The sequence below is a fragment of the Marmota monax genome, unplaced genomic scaffold (assembly GCF_021218885.2).
Source record: "Marmota monax isolate L192 unplaced genomic scaffold, Marmota_monax_Labrador192_F-V1.1 WCK01_AAM20220418_F8-fsc00306, whole genome shotgun sequence".
Taxonomy (NCBI): Eukaryota; Metazoa; Chordata; class Mammalia; order Rodentia; family Sciuridae; genus Marmota; species Marmota monax.
Window position 1 is genome coordinate 452,672 of NW_026694094.1, and position 13,951 is coordinate 466,622.

Consider the following 13,951-nt stretch of genomic DNA (forward strand, 5'->3'; position numbering starts at 1 on the left):
CTTAGAGGTCTCTTCAGGAGCTTTTGCTGTGTGTCTATTCACAGATCTATCCTTTTCTCACACTTTGAAGGCACATGTTTCCCACCAAGTCCACCTTACCATCCTGCTCCAACTCACCATGCTTTTTCCTCTCTAGCTACTCAAGGCTCCTCGCTCTTCTTTGAACCCATCTGCTACACTCCACTTCTTTCTGCTTAGAATGTACTTTCCCAGATGTCTGCATGGCTTGGTCTACCATCATACTTCTCTAATGGACCTGTTCAAGACTGTGTCACTGCTCCTTTGTCACATCTCCAGTAGCCCTTTCTGTCCTCTTTCCTTCTTTTGGTTTTCTCCACATTTACCATCATCTAGCATACCACGTTTTTAATTGTGTTTTTCCTTCATCATGACTTATGTGGGGGCAGGAATTTTTGTCAGTTTTGTCCTGTGCTATACCCAATATCTTGAACACTGGTTGGTACATAATAAATATGCAATGAACACCAATTGAATAAATGAATGAGTTGCCTCTATTTCTTATTTCATGTCCACTACATATAAAGTGCTCTGGAGGGTAGAAGAACAAAGATGGTGTGTTTATTTGTAAAAGGCCTGGCAGAGTGTTTCAGATATAGTGGGCATTCAATATATGTTTGATGGATGAAGGAATAAATGACCCCTTATTTGAAAAGGCAAAATATTTTAATAGAGGAGGAGAACACATTATTTTCTGGCAATCTAGAGTAAGTGCCAAAAGGGAAGTACAGAATAAGACCTATAGGGGTTCTAGGGGCAGGATTGCTTATGCTTCCCAATTTAAGGTGATAATGTCAACAATAACTGGCAGCAGCTACAGTAACCATCCATTGACCAGCTACTGCATTGTTCTTAGAGTTTCATCAATGTTATCTCTAGGCCTTCCAACAACTACAGGAAAGTTTCTGCTGCTACTGTCTCCCAGATGACAATATGGCATCAGAGAAGTTCTCTCTGCTCCTTCGTAAGGGCCATACAGGAAATTATCCAAAGAGCCAGGATTTGACATCAAGTCTCTTTTCCTCCAAATACCCTTCTGCATCTCATTTGACATGTAATGGTCTCTATACTTACCTTTATTCCCACATTGGTTTATTTCCAGTACTCTCCCAGGGTCCATAGGTATGTCATCTATGTTCACACAGGCCACACCTCCATAAGACTGGGGAGAAGTTTTGTTTGATCTGATGGTCCCTCCAATGATGACCAGATTCCTTGCATTCCTTGGACTGGCCAATATCCCAAATGAGTGGAAACATCCCTTCTACTGAAAGAGCTCTTCTGAAGGTCTCAAATGGCCACCGTCTTTCAAAATTCAATTGCTTTCCTAGCCCTCTTTCTTTTTATTATCTGTCAAATTTGAAATTGTTGCCCCACCCTTTTAAACTTTCGACATCATGGCTTCTACAACTCTATATCATGAGTCTACAAATCTGGTCTACTTCCTGTTTCAGTGTGGCCTGTAAATTATGAATGCTTTGAAAAGATTAAATAAATTAATGAGTTGTCAATTAATTTTTGAATTGAAATTAAGTGAAATGCTAGTTTTTCTTTTAAAAATCCATCCTATCCATTAGTTGACTAATATTTAAACAATGCACTTGTAAGAATATTTGAATTTCATCAGTAAAAATGTGGATATTTGTTTTCTCTCACAAATTATTCTAGATAATATTCTTGGTTTTGGTTATGGTCCTGAAAAGCCCGAAATATGTAGTATCTGGCTTTTATAGAGAAAAATTGCTAGACCCCTGCCCTATAACTAGCAGAATTTTCTTCTTTTTTCAACTGCTTTTCTGTAATTTCTTCCTAGCCACCATGAAAGCTAGTTCCTCAGGGTCTATTCTCAACCCTCCATTCATTCATCTCTCCATATGTTTTCCTGTGGAGCCCTGATCCATGAGTAAGTTGGCCAAGGCCACCTCTGGGCAATTGACTTCCCAAAAACTAGAAGCCATAAAGAGTTTGAAATCAGGGGGTTCTTCCACAGAAAGATGATATGAGGGGCCCTCAATGGGATCCAGTATCCTCATTCACTGGGAAAACAGGCAATAATCTTGCCTGTTGATAAGAAGCCTTATCTGGTCAAGTAGGAAAGACTAAACTCTTCCTCCTGGCCTTCCAAAGCACTGCATTTATACCTGTCACCTCCCTTTGCTGGACTGTGTTCTTCTGTGGTGCAGGGACCACATGCCATTCGTCTCTATTTCCCCAGACCATCCTACACCATAGGGCCTGGTGTAGAGCAGATGTGCCTGAAGTGTTTGCTGAATGAACGGGATATAACCCCAGGGTGACTATTTGGAGTTGTCTCATTCAAAAGCTTTCCAGCCTACCAAAGGGAGTGTGCTTTCTTCAGACAGAAGCTGCTTAAAAATCATTTCAGTGGGCTTTTAATGTGACTCCACAAGCTTAGAATGTGTTTTTCTTTCGTTTCAGAATTAAAAAAAAAAATCCCAGTGATCCTTTAATAGCTGCTTACCTGACCTTGCCTTTGCTTCATTCTGTGCTCAGAGAAAATAGCTTTCTCTTGGCCTTTCAATGGTTATTTTTATTTTCTGAACTTCCAGAGTGAAGCATTCTCTCTCTTTTGTCCGTCAATATAAGAGTAAGACCTCATTCAACAATTTAAACGGTGCTTCCTTTCAATACAGTAATTGAGTTAATGTGTAGTTTTTAATGGATCTGTTCCCTTGCTCTGAATGTTTTTATGATCTCAAAGTAGAGTTCATTGTCCGACTGCTTTTGGAGTATGCTTTATAGATATTTATAAAGACTATTTTACTTTTGAAGAAAGTGTTTTGATCAGAGATGCAAGAATTTTGAAATGATGAAAAATATAGAAAGCAGTATGGAGTTATAAAGCAGGCTCTTTGCAAACCCACGTTGTTCACAGCCATCTAGTTTCCCATCCCCCTACTGGTGGGAAGCTGGCTTGGAGTGGGGAGGGGGGATTTGGAACCAGAGGAGACATGAATGCTCAGGAAAAGTTAGCAAAGGCATGAGGCCAGTTTGTGGTAGAGACACAACTGAGATCAAAATCATCTTCCAGAAGAAATATCTCTCTTCAGTGGGTCTCAGGACCATCGGGTCCAGACCCTTCATTTTAGGAAAAGAGAAACAAACCTAGAAACCAAGAGGCCCACTTAGCTCACCCTATGTGCTCTGAGCAGCCTCAGGTCCAGGTTTCCCACTCCAGTGCTATGTAGACTGGGTGAGGCCCCCAGCAGACAGAACTCTAAATAAGGCAGCAGGCCTGAGTGAGTTCAATGAGCTTTAGATCAGCATTAGAGTAGATGCTTTTTATTTTAGGTCAGGTATTTTAGTATTCATATAAAAATCATCATGAAGGTTCTGATAATTGGCTGACTAAGTGCCTTCACATTTTCAGCTCTATTATGCCTTTGGTTTTATTAAATAGCACTTACCATATATCAATGAACATTTCATTGGTCTTTCATTACTGAATGAATCATTGACAAATCACTGCAATGGAGTTAACTTTACCCTGTCCCCTTAAAATGGCATGGTGCTTGCTATCTCATTAACAGATATTGCTATAGCCATAGTTTGACTTAAAGATCAAATAGTGAAAGAATGTGGAACCATATCCATTTCAACTTTTCTGTCTTGCCATCACCTGGGACCTGGCTAGAATTCTGTGTGTACAAAAATGACTATAATCCTGAAATTGACCTTCAATTTTGAATTGTCAATGCAAAATATTTGGGGTCCTTTTCAATCACTTATTTGCATGAAAAAGCAATTTTTATAAAATACTTACTTTCCATTGCCTACCCATGGAGATGGTATCTGAGTGACTTTAGAAGCATTTTGCTAAAAGAGAGAGAGAAAGGGAAATAAGGACATCTATTTTGTGTTTTATTAATTCAGAAACAGATGGAAGTGTGATTTAGAGTACATTAATATTGATTGCAGCATTTCGGGATGCAGAGCTTCGATGTATATGCACGTCAGCACACCACGACGCTCACTCGATGAAAATAGCTGGTTAGGATAATTAGTGGGCTCCAATCAGGACCATGAAAGTCACTTGATGAAAGATCGTATATACTAAAAGGCCCAGTGAAATCAGACTCGGTTCTCCAAGAAGTGGTTTAATTATCCTCATCTGAAATTTATTCTGCAAAACAAGCTCTTCAGAGCACAAGTAAGCTTTTCACCTTTAGCTCCAGTTGCAAACTTTTTCCCTGGGATACAGGCTGGGCTGTAATTGGTGATATTTTATGAATGTGCCAGAACCAGGCAATGTTTTCCGTTTGTTTGTATTGGGAATCACCTTGATTTGCTATCTTTACATGCAAATTTTCATGAGGGATGGGTTTCCCTGTCAGGAAATGCAACTGCTCCAGTGCTATGCCACAATGGAAAGTGGAATGCTAAACATTCTTTTGTTCCTCTGATAAAACTGGACTAGTTTAAAGAATTGGCTTCCTGTACTTTTGTAGCCACACCTTTGCAGATCAGAGGGAAACCTGGCAGGATCACTGTGACATGACAGGGATCAAGCTCATTATAATGACCTCACCACACTGGAGCCCAAGCAGCACAGATGGGCAGACACCTGTGGCATTGCCCTGGAGTCAGACCTGCTCTCCACAGGCATAGCTCAGCTGAGGTTCTTCCAGTACCTCCCAAACTTTAGCCCAGCCTCTTTTACAAAAGGGGTATTAGGAAAAAAGTCAGCATTTTCAGGAGTCCAGTAAAAATGCCATGGTGCTCTGCAGCCATTCTACAGACTCCAGTTTTAACCTTCAAGAAGCTCAATACACTCCCAGATGAATGAGTTACTTAGTTTCTGTCTGGTATTTTGCAATGCCCTGAGAGCTACACTGGACAGGGTACAGAGGACAGATCCTAGAGCAGCAGCTCTCAAAGTGTGATTACAAGACCAGCAGAAGAAGCAGCACAGGGGAACTTTTTAAATCCATACATTCTCAAGCCATGCCCTAGAAGTGCAGAATCACATACTCTGAGGGTAAAACCCAGCGCTGTGGTTTCACAGGTCTTGTAGGGGACTGCTGATGCTCATGGATGTGCAAAAATCACGTTCTACAGAACAGGTTGAGAGGGGAGACATTTGAGTGGATGGGAGCTAATGTATGTGAGCCCCTCTCACTCACATGAGCATCAGCTTTATGGCTTTGTGTCCCTGCCTCATAATAGCTGGGATCTCGCTCTTTTTCCCAACTGAGTCATGCTGTCCTCATGTGACTATGCACTACTACTCACTGAGTATTTGATGTAGGGGCATGGTTGGATTTATTCCAAACAACTTCTTTGATGCAACTGAGCCAAGCAGTCTCATGCAATTGGGGAAAGAATAAAAAGGTAATTTCTTTTGAGACCTTGCAAATAAAAGGGAGCCTTGAGCCTCCCCAAATCTAAATCATGGCCAGTGTTGGAGTGTGAAGTGGCCAAGATTAGCACCAGGCTACTTCTTGCAATTCTTATCTGGGCTCATTTCCAGATTTGGGCATTACATTGTGTGGTTGCCCATCTTTTTATTTTTTGCTTGCAAATTCAAAATTCTGGCTCCCTATATGATGGCTTTATTTTTCTGTCTGTTGCGTTAACCAAGGCAATGGATTATCTTAAATTACAACCACTGCACTCTAAGATTCCCATGGCCAAAGGATTTTCAGGGGTAAAGAAATCCATCCACAGCCAGGTTGGCCACAGTGACTTCTCTCCTGTGCTCACTTCCTGTTTAATAAGAAATGGGTCAGACCTATAGCTACAAGTTGTGCCTACCTTGTTGGTGCAGAGAGGACAACATCTCCCTAATTGCAACCAGTCTATTTGGTCAGTCCAGAAAATGATCAGGGGATTGCACTATTGTACCTTCTCACCCTGGAATCAAATCAGATGTGAGCTCACTGATGACACTAAAGGAAGCATGGGAGGGGGAGGGCCAGGGCCAGCACGGAGGAGAGAGGTTAAGCCTCTGGCAGCAACAACCTTGACTTTGTCATTTGACATTTAATAACATGCCTGCCACTTTTCATTAGGCATTTTATCATCCTATACCTATAAATTATACAAAATAAGGATTACCTTAAAATATTCCATCAGTGATCTGGAGTACTTCATAGCATGGTCCTTCTTCAGTTTAAACATCCTCAAATAGAGAAGTGATAAACATCGGTAGCTGTGGTGATGAGGAAAAGATTATGTTAATGCCTAAAGAAACCTAGAAAGTATAAAGCAATAATGATTCATATTTTACAGTTACTCGCCTATTGTTAGATTGAAAAGAAGAGGGAAGCATTAAAACCCCATTTTGATAAGTGTATAAATTAGGAGAGTAACTATTCAGTCAGTGACTGAAAAAATCCATTAGTTATCCTTTAATAGTTCAATGGAAAATAAGAATAATAATACAGGGTAAGCAGCTTAAGTCAATCTGGAGTTTTCACATCCTCCTGTGGCATTTCAGCTATTTCCTTGTGGCCTCTATGGGACTCACCATAATACTGCTAGCTTTTTGTCACCATCTGAAGCCAAGGGGCTTGCAAAGTTCTTCAGCCTCATTGCATACCTTTGAAGAGAAAGGAAAAACTTAAATGGAATTTGGATTCCCCTTCAGAAATTCCCAAAGCAGGTTGCACTCTGATCACCTGAATAAGTTAGCCTCACATTTGCTAGGGGAAGGAGGACTGACTAGTACTTTCCTTAAAACATATATAAAATGATCGTGAAAACAGCATAAGAGGATTGATGTGACATCTATAATTGAGCTCTGAAGAAGTTAACTAAATCATGAGCCATGGTCTAGAACAATGCTGTGCTATGACTGTGTTTGTGTATGTGTCTAAGTACTAGCAAAATACTGTTTCTAGGAACATTCTAGCTAAACCACATTTTTGGTTTTCAATGAAAGGTGGATAAAAATGTCAGTCTCAGTTCAATTTATGACACATGACGTAAATAATAAACAACTATATCTGACATGGTCATGGGGAGACTTCAATCACACAGTTAAAAGGTCTTTTCTAATGGCTCAGGTTTTAAACATATTCTTATAGAAAGTGGTTTAGGTTTTTTTTTTTATTTTTTTTAAGGAAGGTCAATTTCACAGCATCTTAAGGTCTAAGTGCCTTTAATTTATGGTGCTTGTATATTTTGTCGTTCCATTCTCTTTAATTGTTACTGTTCCACTCTGGGGTGATAAAGGGTTGAGTAGTTCCCATTTTTTCCTTCTAGCCAAGTACATTCCATTCTAGACATTTAGACTCTTGAAAATCAATTCATTGCATAAAATCATTGTCTGAGCTTTAATGCAATTTCACAGGTACTTGTGCTAGAATAAGTAATGGAGTTCAGTGTACATAAGGAAGTTTAGAGTCCATGCACAAGCAGCCATGACTAGTTCTTATTTTTGAGAAAGCAACAGAAGCCCTCACTTCCACCAGCCTCCCTGGAACACTAGGACCCCACTCTTATCCCCCCAAGACTTTGGGCTTTCTTAGCATTCTATCCAACCTGCTCTCCTAGATACCATTCCCGTTCTGATGAGTGAACATTTTCCAACAAAGGGACTTGCACACTGGATGTGGGTCCCTTCTGCTATGGTGATATTAAGCAAAGGGGCTTTATTATGTAATAAATCTTTCTTTGACAACTGGATAACCAAAATGTCAAGTATTGTGATGCCCCCACCTTGTTTTCACAAATACATTTCTATTGCAGATTCCCAGGGCTCAGAGCAACTATAATTATTTGAATGAAGAAAATAGGGCTCTTTCTCTGTAGCCAGCATACTGCTGGGTAGAGAGCAATAAAAATCTCTTCAACATAATATTGCACTACTAAAAACTATGTTCATATTACAATCCCCCTCTAATTGCAACCACATTTGAAGTGACTTGATAGTGGAGTTTCAATTGCTTAAATGGACTGGAAGACCTAGCTATTTTAACTCATTTTATTCCCAACTGAAATTTCTCTCATTAAAAAAATCATATACACTGCAATTTATAGAAAATATAAAACATAAAAACATAGAGAAGACATATAAATGAGTGCATTCTAAACTGGTCAAATCTGTAAAAAAAATCCTGGTGAAACCTGAATTTTGTCCTGAACTGTGGCAATGCCAATGCCCTGGTGTGATACTGTACCATAGTTATGTAAGCTACTACTATTAGGGGGAGGGCTGGGTGAATGGTACATAGGACCTCTATTAGTTCCTACAACTTCACATGAGTCTACAATTACATCAAAATACAGTTTAAAAATATTGACTTTAAAGTGAATGCCAGTAAATTCTCCATTGACTTTCACTAGGTTCCCTTGAAATACACTTTCATGGGGAATAAAATATCATATAACGAAAAATAAATCATACTTAGAAAAAACCATTTTCTAAACAATTAAGGGAAAATAAATGTTTCCTAATGGAAATAAACATTAATTAATGATTCGTATCACACTTTCACCACAAAATAAAATTGAGTATTTTGCTTTTGTGTTTTTAAGATTGTATTTTCCTAAAAAATTTAATAAGAAAGAAAAATATATACAAAGGAAAAACACCTATAATCTCACCCCTTATTAGAGCCATGATCTCATTTCCCTTCCAGTTTGATCCAGATGTATATACATGCTTTTCATGGTCATAACTGTAGTGTGCATATAAATGTGCAGCTTACGTTTGCTTTTTTATTTGCAGTGTTGGCAACCAAATCCAGGGCCTCCCACATGCTAGGCAAGTGCTCTACCACTGAGCTATACCCCCAGACTTGATTTTATTTTAACATTATTTTATTAACATTTTCATTTGGCTGAATGTGGCCATCGTTATTGCATTTCAATGGCTGCAAACTACTTTGAGCATTCTGTCATGTAATTAATTACTTTTATATTATTGATATTTGGTTTGCTTCTAAAACAATCAGTTTTTAAGTTATTTTAAGTTTTTAATAATGTCAAACTGAACACCATAAAAGTAACTTGTTCTATTCTCATGGCTTTTGTCTTCAATAGAGGAAATTCAAATATCCAGAAGTGATTTACTGTATCAAAAGACATAAAAGCTTGTTTGTGTGGCTTTCTGACGCAATGCTAAATTGCCCTCAATTTCTAGTGATCAATTTCTACTCCCATCAGCAATGTGTAGGAGAGTCCTAGTTCACCATAATTTTTCTTTTCTCTTCTAATGGTAGCTATTAACAGTGTTACATTTTCTTGTTAATTTACCATATGCCTGTTTTAATTTTCATTTTTGGATGGCTACAGAGCATGAATTGTCTCTATGTTTGCTTACTAATGTTTGCCCTCAATTTTGAATCACTGTAATTTTTGACAAAATGTTTACCCTGTACAACTTTGAAAATTGCAGGGAACCTTGACTAGACAGACACAAAAAAATCAATTTCCCTTGAAAACAACAAAATGGCAGTAGTAGCAGCTTCCACAGTGTACAAACTAAGTTGAAGAGAATTACTTTACACTCTGCTGTGGTGCCTATATCTAAGAGCAGCTCAATGAGAAAGATGGCTACCTGACCAGGTGGGAAAGTGTGCAGTTTTCCTTGGAATCTCCTTACTTCTGTGGCTCTAACTAAATGTCTAATTCTATGGGAGAGTGTTGATTTTGATAATAGTTTTCTTTTTTTTTTTTTTTTTTGGTCTTTTGGAACACTTCCTTGGGAGAATATGAATGGTAAATCTGTCCAATGTTTGTCTGAAGGCTTATGTATGAATATCCTTAGATTTGTAATAGTTTATGCAGATACAAGCATGAGAGTAAAGATTAAGCCAGGCATTATTTTGTAATTGAGCCAGAGGGGATTAGGACATAAGGGCCTATGGGTAAAGAACTGCTCACTCAACCAGAAGCAATTATTTGGTCCATCTAGTGAATGATGATGCTTATCCACAATTCAGGAATGAAATAAATTATTTTACTAATATTTGTAAATTTACTAATATTTGTAAATCACTGTAAAACACAAAAACACAAGTGAATCTTTCTTCTTCTCCAACTCCATCTTTCTCTTCTAGGAATTCTTCAATTTCCCACAAATTCTATTCCACTAAGACCAACAGGTCAGAAACTTCATTTAAAACATAAATGAAACTAATAATGTGTGCAGGGAATAATACCTTCTTCTATTCTCCTCTTCCAAATTTTACCCCACACCCCCTACTACCACCTTGTCTGTTTTTTCTTATTTTAGATCTACAGAAAATCTGCTCCATAATGCAGCCTTAAATGCTGATTTGGAGTTTGAACAATACCCACTCCCCTTTCAACAACTAAGATAGAAATTCTTAGAAAATATTGCTTGTAATAGAAATCCTGGGCGCACCACTTTGTTTTGAATTATAAAACTGTGCCTTTGAAAAGACAAGTTGATGATGCCAAATGGCAAATTGATTATCCTTTACTTCCACCCGCTATGTTTCCATTTTAATTTTATGAATATTGCAAATTATAAGACTCACATTATAACCTCGGAAGGGGATAATTTATAAAACCAGTGTCCATCAATTATAAATTTTCCATGGTATTAATAAAACGGCCAGAACTAATTATGATGACTTCTAAGAAGAAGATGACTTAGACACATTATTATAATATGGAAATGATACTTAAAAAATAGAAACTTCTAATTCTGGCTAAAATAAGCTTAGGGAGATGACTGCAGAAAGGCCATTTACCTGAGGAGCTCCACAGTCTCAGAGTACATGGTGTACGGGGACTTTGCTTCCAGAGGGTCGCGTTCCATGGCATTGCCACATTCGGTGAAGGAGAGGGCAGCATCAGCATAATTCACAGCTTTTCCAAATTTCTCAAACTGAAACAGGAAGATGACTTGTCAATATGATATACTCTCTTCTGTACTTCATATAAAGGGGTGGTTCACAACAGGGGGTCATTTTGTTCTCTTCCCCCAGGGAACATCTGGCAGTGTTTGGAGACACATTTTATGCTGTCATCACTGGGGATAAGGAACATCTAGTAGGCAGAGGCCACAAATGCTGAGAGACATCTTATAATGTATAGGACAGCCCTGTGATGGAGAATTTACCTAGTCCAGAGGCCAACAGTGCCCAGGCTGAGAGACCCTGACATAGAGAGAGGACAATATATGAATTGATATTAATGATGAAGTTGCTGGTTAATGGTTTTATTGTCATGACACTGAGGCTAGCTGAGAAGAGGAATATGCAGCAGAGGTATCATATGCGGTTTATGGTGTTATTGTCATTGTTCTCATGAGGTTTTTTTGCATCCCAGAATCCAAATCCAGGCCTTCTAGTTTCTAATCACTCAATTTACTGAACAGAATAGTCATTGTAGCATCCTTTACACAGTGCTTGTCACTAAGCTCTGCATTCTATAAGCCTCATGGACAACAAACACATACAGCTTTTGCTTTAGAACTCTGCATCAACCCCATCCCTAGGAGGAGAGTAACAGATTGATGCTACTGTCATGAAAAATGTGGAACTGTACTAAGACTGTTGACAATAATCACATCACTTTCATTGCAAATGATGGGTTGAAATAGTGTGTCAAAAAGCTACAAAATAGAGTACCACTAAATATTTTAGTTTAGTAAAATTTTATTACAAAAGGTTTTAGCCCTGATAATGGTCATGATTAAACTGACTCAGATATACTGATTTCTTTTTTATGTGTAATGAATATTATATATGACACTTTTATAGGGAGTATTTTTTAACAGAATCTAACATTTTCAGTTTTTGATAGCTGGATGTAAGAATGCCACTAATACAGTATTTTTTAATGTAAAAGAACCAATATAATGCAGATTTAACTATTTTAATTTTCTTGTATACCTTTTATCAAAAAATTTTTTACAAGACTCTGAAAGTTCCAATTCTCAAAATGGCACAGTAGCTGTCTCTAGAAAAGGAATAAGTACAACTATAAAATGATTAGTTATAGGTCCTACAGAATCTTTTGTAAGTGCCCCTTTTAAATAAATGTTCTCCAGCTTTTATGCACTGAAAGAATTCTGTGGTTTCCTTTCTGTGAGTTATAGTAGAGAAATATTGGTTTCAACCAAATTACCATGATTTTATGAAAACCCGTTATCTGTATCCAAATTTGTTCCTTTCTCTCATCTTACAAGATATTTTCTTTAGGTCTTCAGGCTCTGATTGTATCCCCCATTTGGAAATTAATATTTATATCATGGTTTATGAAAGTGGCTTTTCATTCATACTCATAGCTGGTAGGATCTTTGAAGGTCATCTAGCCCCAACCCCTGCTTCTCCAAAAGGAGGAAGAACTGAAGTACAGAATGAAAATCACATAGCTCTAGTTGCAATTAATAGCCAAATCATACCCTCTCCCTGGCTCTTAGTTTCCCCATTTATAAACTGAGAGACTTGAACCACCAAGAATCTTTCAATAGTAGTATAGAGATAAACTGAGCAATGATCTCATTCCTCTAAGTGTGTCTTGATCTATTTTGTCCAATATCACCAACCCCAAAGAGCTTTTAAAGATATTTTTTCATAGACCACCAGGGACATTTTCATACCAAAAATATGTGGATTATTTCTTTACATACTGTGGCCCTTTGGAAGATCACAGCTCATTGTAATACAAGATTTTTGCATCCCACCCAAAGAACCAATTTTTGCCCTCATGGAGGTAGTAATTCCCCCATTGAGAATGCATTCTCTTGATAGACAGTGATTTGGAGAGACACATAAACATGACTTTGGAAGGTAGAGTGAAGTAAATTCTTACTCATATGCATATATCTCTGTTGCTCTGTTTTTTCTCAGGTCTTCAAATGTTTCATCTATGTGGTTTCATACATGTGTTCCAGTCTTTATCAATTCACATATAGCTTTTCTAAGGAGCATCTATATGCTCCCTTGCCTCAGTTCCAACAGAGAGCAAGATCCAGAGCACTTCTAAAGTACTGTGGAGTTGAGGACATATGGAGAAAACCTTTGGTCTTCCAGCCAGCAGCAAAGCCACCCAGTGCCTTTCAAATCTCTCACCACTCATAGAATGGTCACTGGCACCAAATGCCTGGCACCACCAATGGAGCTGGCCCCCAGCCTGCCTTGTCATTTTGTCTGCAGGAGCTGGTTAAAATTATTTCTAGGGGACAATTCACACTACAGAAAGGTTAGCTGCAGACAATAGCTAAGCAATTTGGACCACAGGAAAAAATGACAGAGAGAAGGAAAGTAGCAGATGCAAGGGCCATGGGCAGTTGATGTTGGCCATGCACTACTTATACATATAGCCTGTCATGGTCTTCAATCATAGCTTTTCCATCATCCAACATAGCTAAGCCCTGGCTGTACACAGTTTCGTGAAGGAAAGTGCTCTCTTTATTTTCCCTCAAAATGGTGATAAACATCTGATACTTCTGATTGTGTTGGGGTTTATTCAGTGGTGAAAAGCCTGACTTCAGGGCCTTCTCTAGGATAGTGGTTCCTAAATGGCTGCATTTGGGAATCCCTTGGGAGTTTTGGTAACCATGCCAGGGTCCCAGTTTTAGCAATTCTAATTTCACTGGTCTGGAATATATCCTGAGCTTCCCAAGTGACTATAACATGTGGTTGAGAGCCACTGTTAGGAGGATCAATTAAGTCAAACAATTCAGCATGTTGAACTCATCACTGTTCTAGGTGGCTGAGACCCTTGAAGGCAGCTGGAAAAAGTATCTTGGGAGATTCAGATGCTAGTATTTCCTTTCTCTGCTCAAGATCACAGCCTAGCTTTGGGAATATTTAATCAAATGCATCAAGGAACTGAGCTTTTTCTATACACCAAGTTTCTCAAAGCTGATTTTTGAAGCCAATTAGCCAGCTCTCAATAACCTCCACCTACCCACACCATTTCTGGCTTAACAGACTCAATGGAACTTCCCATCCTCTCCAGAGTATTTTCAAAAGTCATTTCAAAT

At 38.4% G+C, this 13,951-nt stretch overlaps 1 protein-coding gene across 4 annotated transcripts in view; it reads right to left on the reverse strand.

Moving 5' to 3' along the window:
* The window catches only part of Aff2 (ALF transcription elongation factor 2), a 490,132-nt gene that overhangs the window by 11,620 nt on the left and 464,561 nt on the right, over window positions 1-13,951 (reverse strand). For all 4 annotated transcript variants that reach the window (XM_046465080.2, XM_046465079.2, XM_058585757.1 and 1 more), the window contains 4 exons: window positions 10,707-10,843; window positions 6,509-6,580; window positions 6,097-6,190; window positions 3,803-3,855 (listed from right to left, as the gene is read on the reverse strand). In XM_046465080.2, the coding sequence (XP_046321036.1) occupies window positions 3,803-3,855; window positions 6,097-6,190; window positions 6,509-6,580; window positions 10,707-10,843 (356 nt within the window). The remainder of the gene's footprint in view (window positions 1-3,802; window positions 3,856-6,096; window positions 6,191-6,508; window positions 6,581-10,706; window positions 10,844-13,951) is intronic.